Genomic DNA, 25,651 nt, shown 5'->3' on the forward strand with positions numbered 1-25,651 from the left:
AATATATACATATCTGTATACATAATAATCCAATGTAAACTTACAGTATTCTGAAACATTAAGCGTTTATAGTTGCTACATACTGTCAGTTACCCAGTATGACAAAGTTTTTGTCAAAATTTGGCTCCAATGAAGGTATAATCACCATACAATATAAATAAACATTGTAGTCATAAATAAAGAATGCACGAATAGATTGCACAAAATGCCTGCATAGATTTTAATGGCATTACTATTGGACACACAAAATGACAAGAAGAAGGGACCGGTTGGTAGGACATGTTCTGAGGCATCAAGAGATCACAAATTTAGCATTGGAGAGCAGCATGGAGAGTAAAAATCATAGAGGGAGACCAAGAAATGAATACACTAAGCTGATTCAGAAGGATGTAGGTTGCAGATAGTACTGGGAGATGGAGAATCTTGCACAGGATAGGATAGCATGGAGAGCTGCATCAAAGCAGTCCCGTGACTCACGACCACAACAACAACAACATTTATTGGATATTAACCAAATATCAGAACTGTTATATAAAATATTGCATTTACCCCTATGTATCACAAGAACATACTGCACTTACCCTAGGTATTGAGTTATGTGGTCATTTTCTAATGTTACATTGTTACAAATATGTTATCAATATTTTGCACAGGGTGCTTAGTCACTCTGAATTATTTGGCATAATTCATTGATACTTCATCGAAAATATAAAATTCTGATTCATGCATGTAGCTGCAACCAATCTACAGGCACAAGTTTCCACCATGACTTCTTGAAGTGCATACATGGCAAACCAACCTGTTCCTTTAGGACAGAAGCAGTTCATTCCAGTCATAGCTGCTGACAGGGTATGCTTTCAGTACTCTGCTGGATCACTAACATACCAACACCATCATCTAGCCAATAGGCAGGCATGAGAGAAGAGTCATGTGGTTGTTGCTGGTCATTTCCTGAGGAGCAGACAACAGTGAAGTCACTCTCTTGGTTTCTAGCTTTCAGACAGAGTAGATAGCCTCATGCTGTCTGTTTCCAAGCTTCTGCTCTCTCCAAATGGCCACCAGCTAGTTCAAATGTGAACTGCATTTCTATCCTTTTATTATTCCTTACTATTCCTGTTTTTCGTTAACATTCAGTCTGGCGGATGCTCGTACAGTCTGGCCTGGATGAGCCCTCATGTATTCCGTACTGTCAGAATATAGTCAAAAGTTTATTTTAATTCTCTCTTTCATTTCAAACTGCCTCTCTTCTGGTACCCCCATCTTCCATCCTTGACAGAGGCCACCTCCACACCAGATACAGTCTATAAGATTTTCTGGTGTCAATTGTTCACTTAAAAGACAGAATCAGTTAAGAAAATGAGTGCAACATGTGAAAGGTAACTAAGTCTTTAACCATAAGATTAACTCCCTATGAAATAAAGGGATCTTAAAGTTAATATTACAGAGCTATGGAGTACAAACAACCGAAGCTGTAAAGGTAACCACTTGCAATATAGATGAGCACCGAGTAGTCAACAAGCACGTAAACAAACCTGAAGCCTGAAATTCAGGATGATCTTTCATATATTGCCCTTCTTTGGAGCTAACTAATACAAAATTTACATATTGCACCCTGACAAGAACAGTGACACAACTCAAAAATGCAACAATTGAGAAAACTCTACTTAAAGGATTAATTCTATAAAAGTTATACTGAAATAATGTAAGCTTTCTCTAAATTTCAAGTAACTATTGTTGGCAGTAAACGCCAGTGCATTTTTCATGCATGTTCTCTGGTCAGATAAGCTAAAGATGCCATTTTGCAGCTTGTGTCACTATTCTTGCTAGGGTGTGATATGCAGAATGGCAACATTGTTCCAGCAATGCAGCCTGGCTTAAAGATATGTGAATCTCGTTTTATTGTGCTAATCCACTGTCCTAAAAATATAGTTATACTAGTACATGTGGTATGAGTTTTGTAATGCACTCATCGCACTGCCCTAATGATGACAGGGGCACAACATGGCCGGGAATTGAATGGGTGTTGGTAATTTATATTGGTCCATGACCACTTCTGTAAATCACAACTCATGGAAATTACATGGTGCTAGGTGCAAACAATTTATACACACACATAACTTGCTGACAGCCTGCTGACAGAAGCAACCCTCACACCCTGACAGCTTCAGTGTCATCAGATTTCAATTTATCAATGGCCCAGAAATTGAATAGGCAGTGCAAGTGCCATATCTAGTGCACCAGTAGCCACAACCAAGAAATTGCTGGCACAAGCAACCCTCACAGTATGCCTATTTCTGTAACATCAGACTACTATGTGTCAATGGTCCAGGGTATTAAACAGCCTGCAGAAAGCATTTTGGTTTGAGCCATTGCTGCATAACAAAAGATCAACCACAATCACCGACCCTATTCCAGACTTTCTGTGTGACACAGAAATGCTGCCCCTTCCACGTAGTCAGCACTATGCCATACATTTAAACACGCAGATCCAGACCATCATGAGGTCAAACAGCTGTGTAATGCTGCTGCACCCCATCTGTATCAGTCACAGACCATAATTATGCTGCAGTTTCCAATGCCACCACTGGTCTCAAAACAAATGAACCTTGGAGCCAACACTCTGCCACCATCCCTGTGGGACTGTTTACCATTGTGTCTTCCACTGCCCAGTAATCACTGTTCCAGAGACAGACTCTAGGCAATGCTGCAACCTGCTGCAATGTCAGAAGATGTTGCTGGCTGCTTCATGCCTGCAGCAGTGCCCTGGTCACTACCGTTAACACAGCACCCTGCATGCCACAAACGCCAGGTCAGCATGCAATCTCCTCAGCAGCATGTATATGCCTCAGGCTGCACATAGTATCTACCTCATCTGCCACTACAAATGGAATAATACAAGTCGATGCCAATCTACGCAGATACGAGGGCACTCCTGAATGAGAGTTCAGATTTAATGGATTAACCAAGGGCTGTTTTTGTTTACTGTTTGTTTGTCTCCACCTTCCCAGAATGTCCCTCATGTCTCTCAAGCCATCTAACGAACACCGGATGCCCCATGTGGGAGTTGAACCCTTCCTGAGGCATGTCAAAATGGCTCCCATCCACCAGTAGTAGTCATTTGCACATCTCACCTGTTACAATATGGGATAGTTTGGAGGTGAATCAAAGACACGCTTCATTCTGACAAGACATAAGACTTCAATGTTGTTTCAATGGTAAGTAGCAGAGCAGACTTTTGATTTTCACTTGTGGTAACTGTACATTTTAATATCATCATATTCTTTGTATCCTTGTTTTCTTGTATCTTTGCTTGCAAACCAATGGTCTGTGAGATACTAGACTGCGAGTCTGTGTTTTTTACCTAACACTTGCTAACTATTCTACATGAAAATTAGTTCATATTTTTATAAATTTTGTTTGTGACTATGAAATAAGCCATTTTCTGAAGATTGCCATATGTAGACCTTAGGTCATAAGACCTGTTTTGTCATTTCAATTTGCTCTTCAATAATGGAATACTGAAATAGTCATTATTTCTACATTCCACAACAATGCATGAAATATTAACTGATGAGCAATCAGGCGCTCTTCTGAAAGACAGAAACGCAGAATTACCTTATTGGGAAGATCATCAATATCTTGACTGAAGATATGATGCTGGGTTTGATAAACTGACTGGTAAACAGCAAGAACATTAAGATGTGGTGCTAGAACCTTGGGGAAAGGACATCCTCATCAATGAATTCATGTGACAGTGAAGATGAAGATTATGTATAAAATGTAAATAAAAGCCAAGAGGAGCTGTGTTGCGACTAATTATAGAATTTAGATTTTACAATGTCAGCCAATGCCAAATTTTTTTGAGGCAACAAATGCTGCATAATGCAGGAAACCTGGCTGCAATTCCTTCATAAGAGACATATGCAACAAATGTGGAATGTATTTATGTTTTGTGAAAAATAACTGTTTTGAAGCTGATCACAGAACATACCATAAAGATTCATTTATCGGTGTAGCAAACTATTACTTTCCACAAATTAAGTTGTTTTAGAGCATCAACAAAAACCTGTATTCGAAGCTATGTATTTCAAAAATATTAACATTAAGAATCCTATTCTCTATATGCATAGCATATACAGTTATCTGTTTCAAATAAAATTATATACTGCTGAATAAAATGTTTTTATTGAAGACAGGAGAAATAAAATCAAAGCAAAGGCTAGTACAGGTCCACAAATGAGACTTCAGGTCCACATATGGGGACTTACATTTATGCCTTAATGAATGATCAAAAATTATTTCACTGCCATTTGTGTCATGCTTCTTTATTAGTTTGCTTGAAAATATGAAAATAAATGTTTACTGACAATTTTTTATCTATGGTATGAAGAGGTTATACCCTTGTAGCCTGGTTTTTCACTATATCAAGTTGACACTCGGCTGTATATTAAAAACAAAGATTCCAAGACTTACCAAGCGGGAAAGCGCCGGCAGACAGGCACATGAACAAAACACACAAACACACACACAGAATTACTAGCTTTCGCAACCGATGGTTGCTTCTTCAGGAAGGAGAGGGAAAGACGAAAGGATGCGGGTTTTAAGGGAGAGGGTAAGGAGTCATTCCAATCCCGGGAGTGGAAAGACTTCCCTTAGGGGAAAAAAAGGACAAGTGTACACTCGCGCACACACACACACATATCCATCCGCACATATACAGACACAAGCAGACATATTTAAAGGCAAAGAGTAAGGGCAGAGATGTCAGTCGAGGCGGAAGTACAGAGGCAAAGAAGTTGTTGAAAGACAGGTGAGGTATGAGCGGCGGCAACTTGAAATTAGCGGAGGTTGAGGCCTGGCGGATATCGAGAAGAGAGGATATACTGAAGGGCGAGTTCCCATCTCCGGAGTTCGGATAGGTTGGTGTTGGTGGGAAGTATCCAGATAACTCGGATGGTGTAACACTGTGCCAAGATGTGCTGGCCGTGCATCAAGGCATGTTTAGCCACAGGGTGATCCTCATTACCAACAAACACTGTCTGCCTGTGTCCATTCATGCGAATGGACAGTTTGTTGCTGGTCATTCCCACATAGAAAGCGTCACAGTGCAGGCAGGTCAGTTGGTAAATCACGTGGGTGCTTTCACACGTGGCTCTCCCTTTGATCGTGTACACCTTCCGGGTTACAGGACTGGAGTAGGTGGTGGTGGGAGGGTGCATAGGACAGGTTTTACACCGGGAGCGGTTGCAAGGGTAGGAGCCAGAGGGTAGGGAAGGTGGTTTGGGGATTTCATAGGGATGAACCAAGAGGTTACGAAGGTTAGGTGGACGGCGGAAAGACACTCTTGGTGGAGTGGGGAGGATTTCATGAAGGATGGATCTCATTTCGGGGCAGGATTTTAGGAAGTCGTATCCCTGCTGGAGAGCCACATTCAAGGTCTGATCCAGTCCCGGGAAGTATTCTGTCAGATGTGGCTCTCCAGCAGGGATACGACTTCCTAAAATCCTGCCCCGAAATGAGATCCATCCTTCATGAAATCCTCCCCACTCCACCAAGAGTGTCTTTCCGCCGTCCACCTAACCTTCGTAACCTCTTGGTTCATCCCTATGAAATCCCCAAACCACCTTCCCTACCCTCTGGCTCCTACCCTTGCAACCGCTCCCGGTGTAAAACCTGTCCTATGCACCCTCCCACCACCACCTACTCCAGTCCTGTAACCCGGAAGGTGTACACGATCAAAGGGAGAGCCACGTGTGAAAGCACCCACGTGATTTACCAACTGACCTGCCTGCACTGTGACGCTTTCTATGTGGGAATGACCAGCAACAAACTGTCCATTCGCATGAATGGACACAGGCAGACAGTGTTTGTTGGTAATGAGGATCACCCTGTGGCTAAACATGCCTTGATGCACGGCCAGCACATCTTGGCACAGTGTTACACCATCCGAGTTATCTGGATACTTCCCACCAACACCAACCTATCCGAACTCCGGAGATGGGAACTCGCCCTTCAGTATATCCTCTCTTCTCGATATCCGCCAGGCCTCAACCTCCGCTAATTTCAAGTTGCCGCCGCTCATACCTCACCTGTCTTTCAACAACTTCTTTGCCTCTGTACTTCCGCCTCGACTGACATCTCTGCCCTTACTCTTTGCCTTTAAATATGTCTGCTTGTGTCTGTATATGTGCGGATGGATATGTGTGTGTGTGTGCGCGAGTGTACACTTGTCCTTTTTTTCCCCTAAGGGAAGTCTTTCCACTCCCGGGATTGGAATGACTCCTTACCCTCTCCCTTAAAACCCGCATCCTTTCGTCTTTCCCTCTCCTTCCTGAAGAAGCAACCATCGGTTACGAAAGCTAGTAATTCTGTGTGTGTGTTTGTGTGTTTTGTTCATGTGCCTGTCTGCCGGCGCTTTCCAGCTTGGTAAGTCTTGGAATCTTTGTTTTTAATATATTTTTCCCATGTGGAAGTTTCTTTCTATTTTATTGACACTCAGCTGTTTATCATAAAGTCATGAGACCTGAATCAGTAGCTCAGTGTAATTTTCCAAGCCATACAGCCCCATGCACCAAGTTGTGTGATGTGATTTGTTGAGTATGCTGACAGGAAAGCCAGTGTTGGGAGTGAACCTGGCTCACATGTTGAAATACGTGGATACCAAGAGGACTTAAGAATAGGCAAAAAAGTGTTTGTTGTAAATAGGAATTTCATAAAGTAGAGTGAATGCAGCAAGGAGCAAAGCTTAGGTAGCAGATTAGAGGAGCTTCTAGATTAGACTATATTCAAACTGTATGAAATATCTGAATAATTAGAACTTGAACATGTTTAGTAATAAATTAGATATAACCAGTGGTAGTTCAGCACTGATGAAGTAGAGCATAATCTAAGAGCTGCAATAGCAAGGAATGGTTAGGGTTTCCTATCTTTATGTTATGCGATACTGAGCCAAAGCTGCAATGTTCTGTGGCTTAATGTGGATGAGACACCAGCTAGTGACCCTGATGACATCAGTTAAACCACTCCAGGTCTGCCGGGACAATGGTGCATTATGGGCAAAGGAGAGTAGCTGAATAGCAATTGCAACCGGGAAGTAAGTACGTGGTACTGGATAACTCATGAAGCAAGGCCAGTAGAATACTTGTATTTTCTCAGAATGAGAGGAAGCTGCGAGATCAGCTACTGATGTTCATCATAAAGTATTGTGAAGAATACGATGACAAAGTATTATGTGTGTTTACTGCTGTACTGTGAGAATGACGATGCGATAGTTTGAGCTCATGGAGTCATGGAGTTATTCTGGTCAGAATGACTGAGAACACAATAGTAGTAATGCTGTCACAGAAGCCTGTCCTTGGTAGATAGTTTTTATTACTTGTCGGGTAACAGCATGCACCACAAGAAGTGAAACTGCTCCTGCTGACAGAACCACACCTTAGTGTTTATCAGTTTCCATGTCAACAGACTTCCAATGTGTCGATGACATGGGATGTTGACCAACTTCCAAAGAGCTTTTGTGCCTTAACCCATCACTGTGTGACAACAGACAGGTGTTCCAGACATTTCCATGTGACATAGAAATGCAGCCCCTTCCTTGTAGTCAGTGCTGGACCACTACATTTAAACCCCTGTGTCCAACCCGTCAAGTCAACCAAACAGGCAATGCTGATGTGCTCAATCTGTATCAGTCATAGCCCTGGAGCCATGCGTTAACTATGTCATGATCGCCGACAGTACTAAACCGATGACTGCTCTTTCCCCAGGCCACTGTCAGTCAACACTTCCTCTCACCCCTACGAACTGTCTGCCATTGTATCTGCCACTGCTCCCCAGACATCTGTGCGGAATCAGACTCTGAACAATGCCGTAAGCTGCCACAAAGTTAGGAGATGTTGCTGGCTCCCTTGAGCCCACAGCAGAGCCACATCCCGTGCCATGACTGCCACTACTGATTCAGCACCTATCGATACCTGGTCAGTGAGCCACTTCCCTGGCAGTGCATGTTAAGCCTACTGCTAAGAGTGGAAATAATATCAGCCAATGCCAAATGAACATTCAATGCCTGAATGGACATTCAAGTTTAATGGATTAATAAAGAGCTGTTTCTCTTCACCACTTGTTTGTCTCCATCTTCCCAAAACATCACTCCTGTCACCCAAACCATCACAAGAACATCTGAAGGCAGGCCCAGTGGGCTCTCACTAACCAGTAAGGGTCAGTTGATACGACACGTCCTGACACATCAAGAACTGTCAATTTGGTAATGGGAGAAGGTGGGGATGGTGGGGGGAGAGGGGCTAATAATTGTAGAGGGAGACCACAATTTGTATACAGTAAAAGACTCAAAAGGATCACTTTCTCAGATGGAAACATTTGTGCTGACCAAACAGACATGGTTACAAATGGTTACTTGTCAAACTTAAATACAAGTACTGGTATTTTCAGTTACAATGAACAGTGAGAAAATATAGATATCTACAATTTATGCATTAGCTTCAGCATTATTTTAAATAATATCATGAAATTTCTGTTGGTGACAGCAAGTAAAATTTTTCTTTGTCTTCCAGTGAGATGACAAAAAGCTTGGAACAGCAATTCTCATGTTGTCTCTTAAGATACATAAATTAAGTGATTACATTTGCATCTTTAAAAAATATGCTTTACTGTCATTAAGCCAAGTGTTGCCCACAATTTTCTGAAATTTAGTAGTACATAATATGTAAATAAAAAACTGTAGGGAAACAGAACATGAATAAACACATGGATATTAAAAGTGCTTAGATATAAAGCTTTATTACCATTGCATTAATCAGTATTCAACAGTGGCCCTTAACTGGTGCCTCTATAACATTACCTTTTCTCCTCAGATGAGGTATGGGGTGTTACTACAACATTCTTGTTGCCTTCTGATGACACAGAAGAAATATCTGCGGTAACATTCTTTCTTTTAGTTGATTTCTTCCGAGCATTTATTTCTCTGTTGAAAAAAGTGCTTCTCATAAATCTGGTATGCGAAATAAAGGAGAATTAGGCAGTCCATACATTTAGAATTATAAAATTGTGTGTGCTATTATGCAGAGTTCAAGTGGATATCATCTGCTAATGAGACTGGAGCATTGGGTTAATCTCAAAAATACATTCGCCCTCTGCATTTTAGCCTGTAAAATATTAGTAACTGTAACATTTCTGGCTGTGAATACTTACATCTTACAATAAATTACTACCTTTTGGTAAACTTACTATATCAAAAATCTAATAAATTACAAGAGCAATAATGTACACTTTACTTCCCTAAGTATGACAATGCAAATGAAGTATGTCATATATCGGCTTCCTGTGAAATAGCCAAAATCACATGCGCAGGTATCGTGTCTTGCCCAGCCTGTTCTCAAACTGAGAATGCCCTACACAGGATTTCTGAATATATGAGGTCTGTTCAAAAAGCTTCGGGACTTTGTCCACAAAATTTTTCTATGCTTACATTTCACTTATTGTGTATGGAATCCTTCAAAATACTCTCCTCCACGATTGATACACTGCTCCCAATGCTGTTTCCATTTCTAGAAGCAATTTTGGTACGCTTCCTCCTGGATCGTGCAAAGTGCTATTGCAAATCTTGATCCTTTCAACGAGATTTTCAGCTTTTGAAATAAAAAATAAAGTCCACAGGGGACAAGTATGGAGAGTACAAAGGATGAGACAGCACAGTGATTTCAAAGGCTAAGGTCTTTCAGGTCTTGATTCATGATCTGTGGGATGAGCTTAATGGCAACCCTATACATTCCAAGATGCTATGTCACAATTTCATGACACGCCAACTGAAATGTTACACTCTTCTGCAATCTCTTGGACAGTCAAGGCTTCAATCGGCACGCACAATTTCATAGATGTGCCTGACATGAGTGTCCTGAATTAGGGTCATCTTTAACTTCCATCTGGTCATGTTTAAACCGTGTAAACCATTCATAATACCAAGTACAGCTTCAGCACTCATCACCATAGATATACTGCATCATTTGGTGCGTCCCTGCAAAGGTTTTCTCGAGTTTCACGCAAAATTTAATGCAGACGGATTGCCCCTCTAACTCTGTCCAGGGATGCCAACCACATTTCCCCTGACACACAACTGGCACGAAATTACAAATGTTACAGAATTTTTTGAACAGATCTCATTCTTCCAGTCACAACTGTGATAGGGCTACATACTCCCTCATACCGCAGCTGATTCTAATTTAGCTCCTATTGAGTTTTTCTATCTTTATTAAAAATAAAATCTGCAAAGAGCATGATATTACTATTAATATTGACTGGCAGGTTGTTAACATACAATATAAATCACAGCTGTCCAAGCAAACTTCTCAGAAAGACACCTGAGTTTGTCCCTCGTTATGCCGAGACAATGGATGTGCATTGCACTAGTTTAGTTTTGAGATACTCACTATCGAATGCTTCCCACGGTCTGAAAAATTAGCTGTGGTAATTTACGAGCTCAATTTGTGTCTGGTTCATTGTTGACAAATTTATAGGTATGACATTCATAACCATACCTCCCTCTCATTGGAATGCACGGGGGGGATTGCAGACATGTTGCTCAGGAATTACCAGAACATGCTGAATTTTCACACTGGTACTGAAACCATATCAGAAATATCAGACGCTGAATACAATTTTACTGCTTGAAAATAAACAAGACAAATCACAAACCAAAGATTGAATAAACAATATAGCTGTCAACAAATAATCTAATCCACAGAAACCTATAATGTAAATCAGGATCCTCTTCGAAATTTGGTTCAGGCAGGGTATCTTGCACAGCTTCACTGCTCAAGAAACTGCTGTGATATTCATGATATTCTCATGTAATCTTCTGTTTCTCACACATTATGAGTGGATCCTTAAACTTCACTGCTTCCATTCGAAGTTTTTCCATATATACTCTGGGAACTTACATCTTTGCCAAAGGCCACCCCTTTCTTTTTAAGGCTGCTTCAGTTAAGGTCTCCTCAAATTCTATCTTATAAAACATTAAAAGAGGTATGGTTCTTTCATACTGGATAAGCAAGCATTGTACACTGGAGTTTCGACGATGTCTTTCTGGTCATTTTTAAAGTTCCAAAAACCAGGGTATATCAGAGTGCAGCTGAAGAAAGGACAAGGATTCCTCCTGCAACTTTGTAAATTTGGATGATTCTTGCACAGAGTGATAGACAGTCACAAACGGACAATTCGTCTCCTGGTCCTCACATCTATTTGGCATCATCATGTTTATAGTAGTATTATGGTGTAATCATTGCTCATGTGGTAATTTCAATTAATCCTCTTTTACTGTCTATCTCATTCCACAAATAACATGTGTCATCTTGGTTTCTTAGACTGCATATTGCCACATTATGCACTGGCAGTTATCTCAGGTAGAAAATATGGGCTCCAAGGTTCTTCTCTGATGTTCAACAAGGCTTGTAGACTAAATCTTACAGTTACAACACTTAGTTCATTACGTGATAGCATTTTGTCTTCATTGCACTTCTGTCGAGCCAGATTTGGTGCTCCTTTTTCACAAGATAACAGAATCATTTCATTTTCTTGATATATCTGTTGGTTAATCATAAGCATTTTCTCATTCTTTCACTAAAACTATTCAAAGTTACTGCCCCCATGAAAGTGTAGCAAAAAGTGTGCAGTCTTATTCCTGGCTGTATTCCTCAAATAAATGTATGTCCAGGAATAATGTGGTGTATAATAAATAAAACACTTAAATGAACATGTGAAATGATATCAGTTACTGTGAAATGATGTTGTGGTGTCACCGCCAGACACCACACTTGCTAGGTGGTAGCCTTTAAATCGGCCGCGGTCCGGTAGTATACGTCGGACCCACGTGTTGCCACTATCAGTGATTGCAGACTGAGTGCCGCCACACGGCAGGTCTAGAGAGACTTCCTAGCACTCGCCCCAGTTGTACAGCCGACTTTGCTAGCGATGGTTCACTGACTTCTACGCTCTCATTTGCCGAGACGATGGTTAGCATACCCTTCAGCTACGTTATTTGCTACAACCTAGCAAGGTGCCAGTATCCGTAGTATTGATATTGTGAATCATGTACCATAAAGAGCGACGTTCTCCATTAATGGATTAAAGTTAAGTATTCCACCAGCTACTTCCGTTTTCTCAATTCTAATTCCCTTGTCATGTTCCAGACCTCACGCCAGCCTGCGTGAGCTAAAACGCGTGCATTTTGGCCTCCTTTAGTAACCCCTGTGTTGGCTCTCCTGCCAACCACAACATTGGCGACGAGAGTAAAAGTGTTCTTATCGATATTGCCTGATTTACTTGTGTAATGGCTTCGCCAGAAGCTCAAGGTGTACTGTCCGAATTTTATCGCTTACAGAATCAGCAGACGCAGGCCTTACTGGATGCCCTTGGACAGCTCGTCCACGGTCAACGTGCGATGCATAACGATGTGGCAGCAACTGCTTCACCGCTAATGCAGCCACAACACGCTGTTGCACCCACTTTTCGACCTTTTGATGCTGCACTGGAAAGCTGGACAGAGTGGTCATGCCAATTTGGATTCCATCTCGCCGCCTACAGAATTCAAGGTAACGAGCGGCATCCTTTTTTGTTATCGTCAGTAGTGGTGACCACGTACCGTGTGATAGTCAAATTATTTCCCCGATGTGACATAGCAACTCTGTCCTACAAAGAAAATTTGTCTGCATTAGATGCATATTTCAAAGAATCAGTCAATGTAGTTGCGAAAAGGTATACCTACTCTCGTACAAAACGTACGGCAGGTCAGACTAATCGGGAGTGGGTTGCAACCTTGCAAGGCCTTACTAGGGATTGTGCTTTTGAGTGTCAATGTAGACTCCCTTATTCAGATACTATGGTGCGTGATGCAATTGCACAGAACGTTTCTGATGTTCGTATAAGGGAACAGATTTTGAAACTAGTAAATCAACAAAAGATGGAATTATTGGATCGGCAGGACACATTTGACTTTGCTCAGGAATCATTTCAAACTTCGGCAACAGTGTGTCAGGTTAACCGGCCCGCCAGGCGAGCTGCACAGACCAGTAAACAGCCCTCGTGCCCAGCTGCGCCGCTGCCGCCAGGCTTTCAGCCACGTGTGCTGCGCAGGCAAGCAAATACAGTGATCAAATCATGCCCATGGTGTGCTACTAAACATTCACGTGAGAATTGCCCATCACGCCAAGCTATTTGCTTTTATTGTAATAAAAAAGGACATGTTCAGAGTGTTTGCCAGAAGAAGCTCAGATCAGAAGCTCAAAACCGTTCCAGGCCCTTTGCTTCGCGCCAGAATCGGAATCAAACCAAGGATACTCAGGCTCGCGAAACTTCGCCCATGGAAATTCATGTAGTTCATTCCACTTTGCCCAGTACCACTCTCTCTAACAGTGACTGTGTTCGTCCCAAAAATAGTGTGCGTCGACATCGCCGGAACTCCCGTCAAGTCGCAAGTGATTATGTACCAGTGTCAGTTCACGCTGCACGAGACAGTTGCTCTTGTCGTCGGCAGGACAATAAACTTTTTGTAGACTTGGCCATTAACAGCAATGTGATACCATTCCAGCTCTATACCGGAGCTGCGGTTTTACTGATCAATCAAGACATTTACAAACTGCTGGGCACACTTCCATTGCGTGCCGCAAATGTTAAGTTAAGCATCTATTCCGATCAACAGATCCCTGTGTTAGGACAGTGCAGCCTTCTTGCAACATACAAAGGACAAACAAAACTTGTGTCATTTTACGTCCTTCGTTCTTCTTCTGCAGTGAACTTCTTTGGTTTCGATTTATTTCAGTTGTTTAACTTGTCTATAGTAAATCAGGTCCTATCAGTGAACCAGACTGTGCCTGCAGACAGTGTTTCTCGTCTATGTGAAGAATTTGCAGACATTTTTGCACCGGGCCTCGGTTGCGCTAAGAACTATAAAGCACATTTGGAACTGAAAGTAAACTCACGACTGACATTTTTCAGAGCGCGCAATGTTCCCCACGCATTGCATGATGAGGTCGCAAAAACATTACACGATATGGAATCACAAGGTGTAATTGAACGTGTGCAGGCTTCTCTCTGGGCATCACCCTTAGTAATTTTGCCAAAACCTTCCAGAAAGTTGAGACTTTGTGTGGACTACAAGGCAACAGTGAATCCACAACTAGTGATTGCAACTTTTCCTTTACCCCGCCCGGAAGATCTATGACAAACTGTGCCCGGGTAAATATTTTCGAAGTTGGACCTAGCAGATGCGTACTTGCAAATACCGGTGGACGAAGAATTCCAGCACATTTTGGTGGTTAACACGCATCTTGTGTTGTATCAATTCAAATGACTGCCAGTCGGGTGTGCCTCTGCCCCTGTATTGTTTCAGCAATATCTACAAACTGTTTGTGCATCGGTCCCTACTGCAGCAAATTATCTGCACGATATTGTGATCTCCGGAAAGACGGAAGAAGAACATTTGGCCAATCTCAGAACATTATTTCAGGTCTTGCGACAAAATGGTCTTCGCTTGCGGAAGGACAAATGTGTGTTTTTTGCTCGGGACTTGCCATACTTGGGACATGTACTCAATGCCCAAGGCATACATCCCAGTCCCATGCACCTTCGTGCCATACAAGACTTGCCGTCGCCACAGAATTTGAAGCAGCTACAGAGTGTGCTGGGAAAAATAAACTATTACCACCGCTATATGCCACCATCCAAGTGTTATCTGCTATCTTTTGCATTGACGGTCTTCCACAGACTATTGTTTCCGACAATGGCCCACAGTTCATGTCCGCAGAATTTCAGTCCTTCTGCAAGGCCAATGGTATTCAACATCTGACGTCCGGGCCCGTTTTCACCGCAGTCCAACGGTGCCGCTGAACGATTGGTCAGGACTTTCAAGTCACAGATGTTAAAGTTGAAAGCGTCGCATTCTCGGGAGGACGCGTTATTGCTCTTTTTGGCCTCGTATCGCTCTCAACCCCGAGATGGTCGCTCGCCGGATGAGTTGCTCCACGGTCGTCATCATCGGAACTTGATGCCTTTGCTACATCCGCCGCATCCGGTTCCTGTGCAGCGGCAGACACCTGTTTTTACTCCAGGCGACGTTGGCTACTAGCACCACTATCGAGGTTCACAGCATTGGCTCGAAGGGCGCATTCTTCGCTGCCTCGGACGCCTTAGTTATCTGGTTATGGGGAACTCTGGTGAGGTCCGTCGGCATCTCAATTAGCTGTGCCTGTCACCGCATGGGATCTCCCACTCGCTGTCTGCTTTCAGCGACAGTGCCGTCCGGTCAGCGCCCCAGGGACCCATCTACTGGCTTTGCCTCAGCCTCAGGTGTTACTGACGCTGCCTTCCATTTTGCCCCATGGCAACACGCCGCCGCTGCCATCGCCTGTTCTTCCGTCGGCGACGCCCGCAATGGACGAGTCGCTGCAATCGCCCGGTGCCTCCCTGGGTCACGTGCCGATCACTTCCCGTGACCAGTTGTACTCCGACATGGAGCTCTAGCCCGCTCCGGACCATATGTCGTCTTCGCCCGTCGGGTGCCCCGGCCTGATGGAGGTCGACTCTTCGGCCCCTCCTGTCTCTCTACGGGCACGTACACCACATGTTGGCGTGCACCCTGGAGCAGGTTTTCAGGTGTTTCCTAGCTCCCCGCAGTCCGAATGGCAGGGTGCGGGTGGCACAGCCTCGCCTTTTGTTAGGCTCCCCACCTCGCCGCATACATCAACATGCGGTCCTCCCCACGGCGGGCGGAAGCCTTATGCCACAACCGTACGCCGATTTGCGGGGGAGGAATGTGGTATCACCGCGAGACACCACACTTGCTAGGTGGTAGACTTTAAATCGGCCGCGGTCCGGTAGTATACGTCGGACCTGCGTGTCGCTACTATCAGTGATTGCAGACCAAGCGCCGCCACACGGCAGGCCTAGAGAGACTTCCTAGCACTCGCCCCAGTTGTACAGCCGACTTTGCTAGCGATGGTTCACTGACTTCTACGCTCTCATTTGCCGAGACGATGGTTAGCATACCCTTCAGGTACGTTATTTGCTACAACCTAGCAAAGGCGGCAGTACCCATACTATTGATATTGTGAATCATGTACCATAAAGAGCGACGTTCTCCATTAATGGATTAAAGTTAAGTATTCCACCAGCTACGTTCATTTTTCTCAATTCTAATTCCCTTGTCATGTTCCAGACCTCACACCAGCCTGCGTGAGCTATAAAACGCGTGCATTTTGGCCTCCTTTAGTAACCCCTGTGTTGGCTCTCCTGCCAACCACAAGAGATGTAAATAATAAGGAAGAAAGTAATGAAGTAAGAAAATGTTCAAGCATACATACAGGCTGCTTTAAAAGTTGTGACATATATGACAAATAGGATGAACCATAACTCCACCGACAACCTTTCAGACGTTGTAGTATGGCACAAAACAAGGAAAAAAGTCTAGTAAACATGGGCTTTGAAATGCATACCTTAAGAATTCTTAGCACTTCTTCATCTTTGCCGCTGTGAAACCCATATAACCTGCTGAACAAGTCCTCATAGCTTTTAAGATATGCTCTTTACAGCCCTTGTTTATCTGACATTTTTTTCTTTGTTCTGGTACACTACCCACCCTGACACCAAAAGGCTTGCAGTAAATGAGATTTGTTTCACAGTACTAAACATGAAGAAGTGCTCACAGCTCTTAAAGGTATGCACTTTATAGTAGATGTTTATCACACATTATTTGTCCTATGGAACATAATTTTTGAATCACCCTGTACAAGGCGTGGACAAAAATATGGAAACTCAACACATTGCCATGCCAACAGGTTCCAGTCATTTCATAATGGGTAAATACAAGTCCTGTACAGTTTTAAGGGTATTGTATACCATACTTACTGTAAAATAGTGGGCAAGTTAATGTAATGATGATAAAAATAAATGTCGTGTGACTAGGGCCTCCCGTCCAGTAGACCGTTTGCCGAGTGCAATTCTTTCGATTTGACGCCACTTCAGCCACTTGCGCGTCGATGGGGATGAAATGATGATGATTAGGACAACACAACACCCAGTCCCTGAGCGGAGAAAATCTCCGACCCAGCCGGGAATCGAACCGGAGCCCTTAGGATTGACATTCTGTCACGCTGACCACACAGCTACCGGGGGCAGACAATGTAATGATGACGTAGGTCAATAGTGAACATGCAAACTTCTCTCCAAAGTATACCATGAAGACTCAATAATACTGAGATCTAGTGACTGGTGCCCAGGCAAGAAGTGGCACTTCATCCTCATCTTCACAAAAGCAATTCTGGACAATGCAAGTTGCGTGAACAGCCACTTGCCATCTTTGAACTTGTCATTACCATTGTAGAACAAATGTTATACCCTGGTCTTGTGTAGCAACTGAATGTTACTCTTAATTCATTCACATTAGGAGAAAAATGTTTCCCTGCTACTGTTCCTTAATGGTCATCATTGCATAGAATGATTATTACACACTTATCTGATAGATGGCACTATAAAAAAACATGTGGCAGCACAATAAGAATAAACAAATAATAATTATTAAGAGTATGTTGCAAATGGCACTTAACTTCATTACAGTTTGATGCACTGCACTCAATGTCGTAAACCAAGTACAATGATATTTAACTGACTTTGCCTATCTCTTAGCAGTCTATGATATTGTAAGTATCACTGACAGTAATGTTCATATACACTGTGATATTGGTTGCAGATCTCCATAAACACAACTGCTGAGTTGAAGACTGATAGTAATGTTTACAGACACTCTGTTATTGGTCGTAGTTCTCCATAAATAGTGACTGCTACATTGAAGGTAGCTTTCAAAGTACTGTACTGAACTCAAGGCAGGCACTGTAGTTAAGTGTATGATTGCTGGTGCAGACATCTCTAGGGTGCTCAGCGCATATTGTGTTTTGAGCCTGTCAGTGGAAAAATTCTCACATCCACCAGTACAAGGCAGAAGCAAAGTAGTATGGGGTTGACGGCGTTGCCTTTTGACTACTGTCCACTCTATCTACACAATATGCTGGAAGAAATCGTGTGGAAGCAACAAGAAGTCAATGTTTGTGAGCACAATCTGTATGCTGGTGCATGGAGTTGAGAGGCACCAGGCCAGTGGTTCTGCCTATGTGGTGACAGCCTCTCATGGTATTTGTTGTGCACCTCTTGCTTGGTACACAACACATGGCATTGACATGATCAGCAAAATGGTCACATAATCCTTGGCAGTAACACAACCTTGCAGAACAACCCTGGAGCCCATGGAATACCAAAATATGGCTGTTGAAATGCTCACCAAACAGCTGCCATGTTTCATTCTTGCAGCAAGCAATCTGGTGTAAAATAGACGTAAACTTGGCCAGAAGTTGGAAACCATGTGAAGCAAGACTCATCTGACCAAATGACTTTCTTCCATTCCTCCATAGTCCAGGTTTTATGGCTCTGGCACCAAGTTTTCCCAATACAAACATTTCCATCACTGATGTGTGGTTTTGGAATTTAAGCTTGCTCTGCAATTCCCAGCCTATGGAGCTCCTTTCCTGTTATTTCGGTACTGATGGGGGGTTTGTGAATATGACCTTCAACTTTGCAGTGACTTTTGCAGCTGCCATCCTCTTTATTTCTTGTTCAAGTCCTCTTCAGTAAAAGACCACCACAATCACTTAACACACACTTTTGTCCATTTGATGTCTTAGGGAATGATATTTTTTCACCGTATAAATCTTTGATATTGTGCCTTTTGAAAACAATAAACTCCCTTTATCTTGGTTATGGAAGCACCCACCATGTGAGCATTAACCATTTGCCCACATTTGAATTCACTTAGCTCCAACATAATGCACTTGTAACTACACAGAACACTATTCTAATCACAACTTGCAAAATATTGAAGGCTTTGCCCAGGCACTATCTGTGGCCAAATAAAATAGCACGACCTACAGGCTTGCCTAGCATCTGCATTTATACATGCCTCATAGTGTTTCCATTATTTTTGTCCAACCCCTGTAATCAATTATGAAGCACACTCATATGCTTGAAATGTGAGAAGAGCAATGAGAGCTCTTAAAAGAGTGCCCACATCATTAATGTGGTACATTCACTGTAGTTGCATTACAAGCTACTATCATTTTACACTTTTATGATAATGGGATCTTACATTTTTCCTACACTAACAAGGCAAAAGCTTTTGCCATAGCAAAGCTCATGAAAAGTGAAATGCACCAATGCATATCTGTGGTTTTGGAATAAGAGGGATGAAGATACTTCTAAATCTGTCAACGGCTCTCCACTGAAGATAATATGCTGCATACTACCTTCTAATAATGAGACCACATGGCAAACATATTTTTGTAATTTTGTTTATATTTATGGCATGTGAAGTTCAGAGCTCACAAATCAATAAACCAAAGCACTTCAAGGCAACTCTAAAAAATTATTGGGAAGTCGACCTTAAAGTTTTCTGAGCATGTTAAACTCACTAAAGTTAGGACAATTTCCCCATGAGTTATGTGTAGAGTGTTTGCCTGGATTTGAATCCCAGCCCTCATAAATTTAAACAAAGATGCATGTTCTATAAGCATTCATGTGAAGTGAAAAAAAATTAAAAACGGGGAGAAAATTTTAATAACTGGTTCGGTTTTTGTTTCTGTCATTATCTTCGTCCCCACTTCCCCCCACTGCAGCTCAAATATATACATCATTTAAATAAAAATTTCATCAAATTTATTCTAATTAACATAAAGGTAGTCACAGTTTTACGAAAATTGCAAGCAAGTTGAGGAAAAATGCAGTAAAACGGCAGCATTTATTTACACAGTGTACTTAATGCCATTCTAATTATTGTTTTCTCTAGTTTTATTATAGTTATCACTCTGGCTTATTTGAACCACATCTATGGTATAAAACAATGAACATAGTCCAAAAAATATTTGATTTTTTTTTATTTTTGCTGCAAAAACTTAAAGCATAATGCTTTTTGAATTAATTAAGATGTTACATTTGCAATGAAAACTGGAACTTTTCCTAATCCTACTCCTAATGATCCAAGTCCCCAAGACACTATCCGTCCACCTAACCTTCGTAACCTCTTGGTTCATCCCTATGAAATCCCCAAACCACCTTACCTACCCTCTGGCTCCTAACCTTGTAACTGCCCCCGGTGTAAAACCTGTACCCTGCACCCTCCCACCACCACCTACTCCAGTCCTGTGACCCGGAAGGTGTACATGATTAAAGGCAGAGCCACGTGTGAAAGCACCCACGTGATTTACCAACTGACCTGCCTACACTGTGAAGCTTTCTATGTGGGAATGACCAGCAACAAACTGTCTATTCACAGGAATGGGCACTGGCAGACAGTGTTTGTTGGCAATGAGGATCACCCTGTGGCTAAACATGCCTTGGTGCATGGCCAGCACAGCTTGGCACAGTGTTACACCGTCCGGGTTATCAGGATACTTCCCACTAACACGAAGCTGTCAGAACTCCGGAGATGGGAACTTGCCCTTCAGTATATCCTCTCTTCCCGTTACCCACCAGGCCTCAACCTCTGCTAATTTCAAGTTGCCGCCACTCATACCTCACCTGTCATTCAACAACATCTTTGCCTCTGTACTCCTGTCTCGACTGACACCTCTGCCCGAACTCTTTGCCTTTACATATGTCTGCTTGTGTCTGTATATGTGCGGATGGATATGTGTGTGTCTGCAAGTGTATACTTGTCCTTTTTTCCCCCTAAGGTAAGTCCGCTCCCGGGATTGGAATGACTCCTTACCCTCTCCATTAAAACCACCCACATCCTTTCGTCTCTCCCTCTTTCCTGTTGAAGCAACCTTGTGTTGTGAAAGGTTGAATTTTGTGTGTGTGTTTGTGTTTGTGTGTGTCTATCAACATATTAATGCTTTCATTTGATAAGTTACATAATCTTTGTTTTTAGAAACATTTTCCCACATGGAATGTTTCTATATTAGCATAGATATGATGAATTTTATATTTCAATTATGTATGTATTCAAACTAAATGGAAATAATACAGAAGTAATAACAGTCTTCGAGAATAAAAATGAAGCCTCACTTCTTTTATGTGATTTAAGTAAGGCATTTGACTGCATTTCTCATGATATCTTACTTTCTAAACTCAAATTCTGTGGTGTACAAGACTCTGCATTGGCAGTAATTGAATCAAACACAAACAATAGGAAGCAGTTTGCCTCTGTCTGAAACGAAGACTCACTATTGCTAGAAGTTAAGACAGGAGTCCCACAAGGTTCTGTCGTTGATCCCTTCTTTTTTATAATTACCCCATTGTATCCCCAATACTGTTATTTGTTATGCTGATGACACAACTTTGCTTGCTCAGCATGAGAACATATCAGTTCTGCAAGATATGATGCAAGATGGCCAGGAAGCAGCACTAAATTGTTCTCATCAAATACACTGATTTGCAATCGCGATAAAAACCAACAGATTATACTAGGATTGTCAAAAGAGATAGAGGTGAAAGCAGTTAAAATTCTAGGAATTCATGTAGAGTCTAAGTTAACGTGGGAAACACACATCAACCATACCTGCAAAAAATAGTCTCGAGCTATGTATTTAATGTGGAAACTGAGAAGCCTTGTGACGAAAGAATATTTAAGAGTTATTTATTTTGGACTCTTTCAGTCAGAGTATGGACTGCTGATATGGGGACACTCTCTTCACATCACTGAAGTTTTAAAAATTCAGAAGAAAGTAATAAGGGCAATGAGCAATTCTGGTAGACCGGAGCACTGCCGGCCACTGTTCATTCAGCTGAAAATATTAAGTTATTAATCTTTATATATACACCTTAGCATTGTATGCAAAAAACAATAGAGCAGATTTTGAAATGAGGGAAAACATACACCACCATAACACCAAAGGCAAAACAAAATTAGACATGTTACAATTAAAAAATTGCACATATGCTACAGTTTGTGAACTTTTAATGGATTTTCATTATTATTAGGAAGGGAGGAGGATCAATGTGTAATGTCCTGTTAACAAAAAGGTCATTCGAGATGGAGCACAAGCCTGGGTTAAGGAAAGATGAAGATGGAAATAACCCAGCATTTGCCTTTGGCAATTTAGAAAAATAATGGAAAACGTAAATCTGAATAACTAGACAGGGATTTGGACTGTTGTCTTCCCACATTTAAGTCCAGTGTGCTAATAACTGTGCTACCTTACTCCATTTCTTTGGTATTAGCATTTAAGGTTTTACTTTATCTTCTCACCGACAACAAATGGCCAGGCACAGAAATGCTTACGTTGTCTTCTTAAATTCAAAAATCATTTGCAATTAAAACTCATTTCAGATTATTTATTTACTTATTTTCTTGTGTGGAGATGAATACCTCATTATATTGGTGCATCTTTAAACACCAGTACTGCTGTAGTGTTTGTCATTATCATTAATTGGTCCTTTCTGCTCCATCACATATTTTAATAATATGTTAGATAGAGCCAAAGTCAATTTTGAGAAACTTACACTCAAATGTTGCACATTTTATTTTATTTTCTAGTCATGAATAATGTATCAATTAAAAAAATATGCGTACAGGGTGTACATAAAGTCTGGCAACACTTTCAATTATTAATTGCACAAGAACTAAACATTGTACAGATGTCATACATATTGCATTTTGAGCAAAAACTCTGAAAGGTTTTTTTACAAACATTAAATATATGAACAATGAGTGACCTGGCAGACGTCAATACAGTAATCGAATTCTTGCCATACCTGCCCCAACATGGCATCGTCAACTGTAGCAGTCATTTCTCGTATTCTCTCCCAGAGCTATGCTACATCACGTGGTAGAGGCGGTACATACAACAGATCTTTAATGTGTCCCCACAGAAAAAAGTCACACGGAGTGAGATCTGGTTATTGGGGAGGCCATTTCAAGAAACAGCTGTCCCCTTCTGTAGCATGGCCGATCCATCGATGCGGCAGCTCCATGTTCAGGTACCCACGAAGTTGACGATGAAATTGCGGTGGAGACCCATCCTGCTCAAAGATGAACAAAGAGTCCAACTTTATTTGAGGCATCAGCTATTGTTGAAACATGTACAAGTAGGAATATCCAGTGACAGTGCTCTCAGCGAGGAAGAATGGCCCATACAGTTTTCGACGTGACAAGGCACAAAAAACATTTACCTTTGGGGAATCACACTCAAATTCAATGTGGTGGCTTCCTACTGTACTTGGTTCTAAGCATCCATTGAACAACTGTAGCACACTTGTTTTGTCGAACTCCAACACACAGAAAGCTCGCTCTGCACCTGAACTCACCATGTTTGCGAACAGCACTGACTATTGGCAAATTACCAAACTGTGCTTTGGCAGTATACATGAAAAAACACTTTCAGGACTCCTCTTCAAAATGACATAAGTATGATATCTGTACAATGTTTGGTTCTTGTACGATAAATAACTGAAAGTGTTCCCAGACTTTATGTACACCCTGTATATTGTATCAATAAAGACATTGATTTGAACAGCTCTGCAATGCAAAGATTGATATCTTCACTTTTTAAATAATATTTAACAGTTACTCTTAATAGGTGGTAGTACTACATTACCTTCTTTTCTCAGCAGATGTGGCACAATTTGGTATTATAACATCCAGTTTCCCTTGTGATGGTGCTGAAGGAACATGTGTGATAATGTTCATGGAATTAGTTGACTTCTTTCTTTTACTGATTTCTCTGATGATCAAAGTACATGATATATATTAGTTACATTATGTAAAGTAAGATGAACAAATAAATACTTTTACAATTATGGAATTTTCTGGGCTATTATACCACATTCAAATGGATATCCTCTGTCCACGAGTGAAAGAATGAGTGTATCATGGAAATACATTGACCACTACGTAATAGGCATGAAAATATCAGTAATTGTATAATTTGTGACTGAATTCTTTCATTTTATAACAGACTAGCAACATGGCCCGGCTTTGCATGGGTAGTGATAAGTAACTGTGGCCAGATGACTTGACTGGCATAGTCATTTTATTTGTGGGCCATGAAAAAAATTATTCAGGGAACAATGCTAACTACATGTTAATCATCACTTACATACAACTTATGTGATGTAAGCAGCAAAGTTGTCTGGGGGAAAAATACTATCTGTTCCAATTAGAATTGAGATTTTGTGTGACATCATATGGCAATGATGGAAGTACATCATGATGTAAGTAATATGGTTACAACCAACATAAATATTGTATGCAAATTGTGTGTGTGTGTGTGTGTGTGTGTGTGTGTGTGTGTGTGTGTGTGAGAGAGAGAGAGAGGGGGGGGGGGGGGGGGGAGTAATTAAATATGCATTAGAGACACAATCAAGTAGCATAAATAAGAGAAAAAAAATGATGAGTCACATATTTGGGTATCTTACAGCACAGTTCTTATGAAGCTTGGTATGCACTGTGATGCACTGTTGAGACTCTATACTGCAGGTTTTCGTCATGAACTTCTTAAGGCAGACTCTTCACTATGTCACACTAAGAACTGCGTCAGTATTTATGTACGATTCAAAGAAAGCAGAAATGTGACAGCTGAGATGTCTCCTGTACTGCTACAAGTAAACAAATATGACGTACCACTTAGACTAATCATGAGAAGAGTGCTATCAGCTCACTTCCATATAGATTGGCAAAGTGTTTCTCTAAATTGTTGGCAACTATAGTTGGCCACTGCACACACTATTCAGGGTGATTCATGAAGACATGCAAATATTTTAATATGTTATTCTACAAGTAAAACTAAAGAAAAAAGTTCATATAAACATAGGTCTGCAGATCTTTAGTTATGGAGTTACGGCTAATAAAAGATTTTGCAAGAAACTTAGCAACTTCACTAATATGCAGCCATTGCAAAACAGTACAAAGCACCATTTCCATTTATTTTGTTGTTACTGGTCCGATGAGTCTAATAAATTATGTCCCAGATGTGTATCTGCAGTAGTTTTGCAGAACATCCAGAAAAGCAAAGATTAGTGTACAAGTAAATTGTCGTTGTTGGCAATCATTAGTGAGTTGGTTCAGCCATTTCTAACCTTGAACTGAGTTAGTTTTCTGTATAAACTTGAAAGGAGCTAGTTTTATGTGTTGTTCAGTGAAAGAACATAATAACAGTGTATTTAAGTGAAAAAACAGGGATATCTTTTAAATTTATGACAGGAATACTCCGATATCGTGTTTATTTATGGCAAATATGATGATAATTCTACAGCTGCAGTTAACGAATATCGCATATGTTATCCAACTCGGAGGATTCTGAATGCATGAAACATTAGCGGAGTATTTCATATGTTATGGGGGACAGGTTCTCTACCTAACTTTCATAATCAGTATGAGCGCTTGATACGTAAAGACAACGATGAGGATATTATGGCTGCTGTTCAATGTAGCACGGGTACCAGTGCACAATGTATCTTTCAACGATTAGGCATTTCACAATCTAAGGTGCGGCATACACTTAAGTACAATAATCTGTATCCTTACCATAAACAAAAAGCGCATAATTTACATCCAGGAGATCATGCTCTGTACTTGGAGTTGTGCGACTGGTTAAATACTAATCGG

At 41.4% G+C, this 25,651-nt stretch overlaps 1 protein-coding gene across 3 annotated transcripts in view; it reads right to left on the reverse strand.

Moving 5' to 3' along the window:
• LOC126353957 (uncharacterized) overlaps positions 1–25,651 on the reverse strand; it is a 306,332-nt gene that overhangs the window by 39,261 nt on the left and 241,420 nt on the right. For all 3 annotated transcript variants that reach the window (XM_050003278.1, XM_050003265.1, XM_050003273.1), the window contains 2 exons: positions 23,643–23,768; positions 8,855–8,977 (listed from right to left, as the gene is read on the reverse strand). In XM_050003278.1, the coding sequence (XP_049859235.1) occupies positions 8,855–8,977; positions 23,643–23,768 (249 nt within the window). The remainder of the gene's footprint in view (positions 1–8,854; positions 8,978–23,642; positions 23,769–25,651) is intronic.

This window comes from Schistocerca gregaria, chromosome 1 (genome assembly GCF_023897955.1).
Source record: "Schistocerca gregaria isolate iqSchGreg1 chromosome 1, iqSchGreg1.2, whole genome shotgun sequence".
Classification (NCBI taxonomy): domain Eukaryota; kingdom Metazoa; phylum Arthropoda; class Insecta; order Orthoptera; family Acrididae; genus Schistocerca; species Schistocerca gregaria.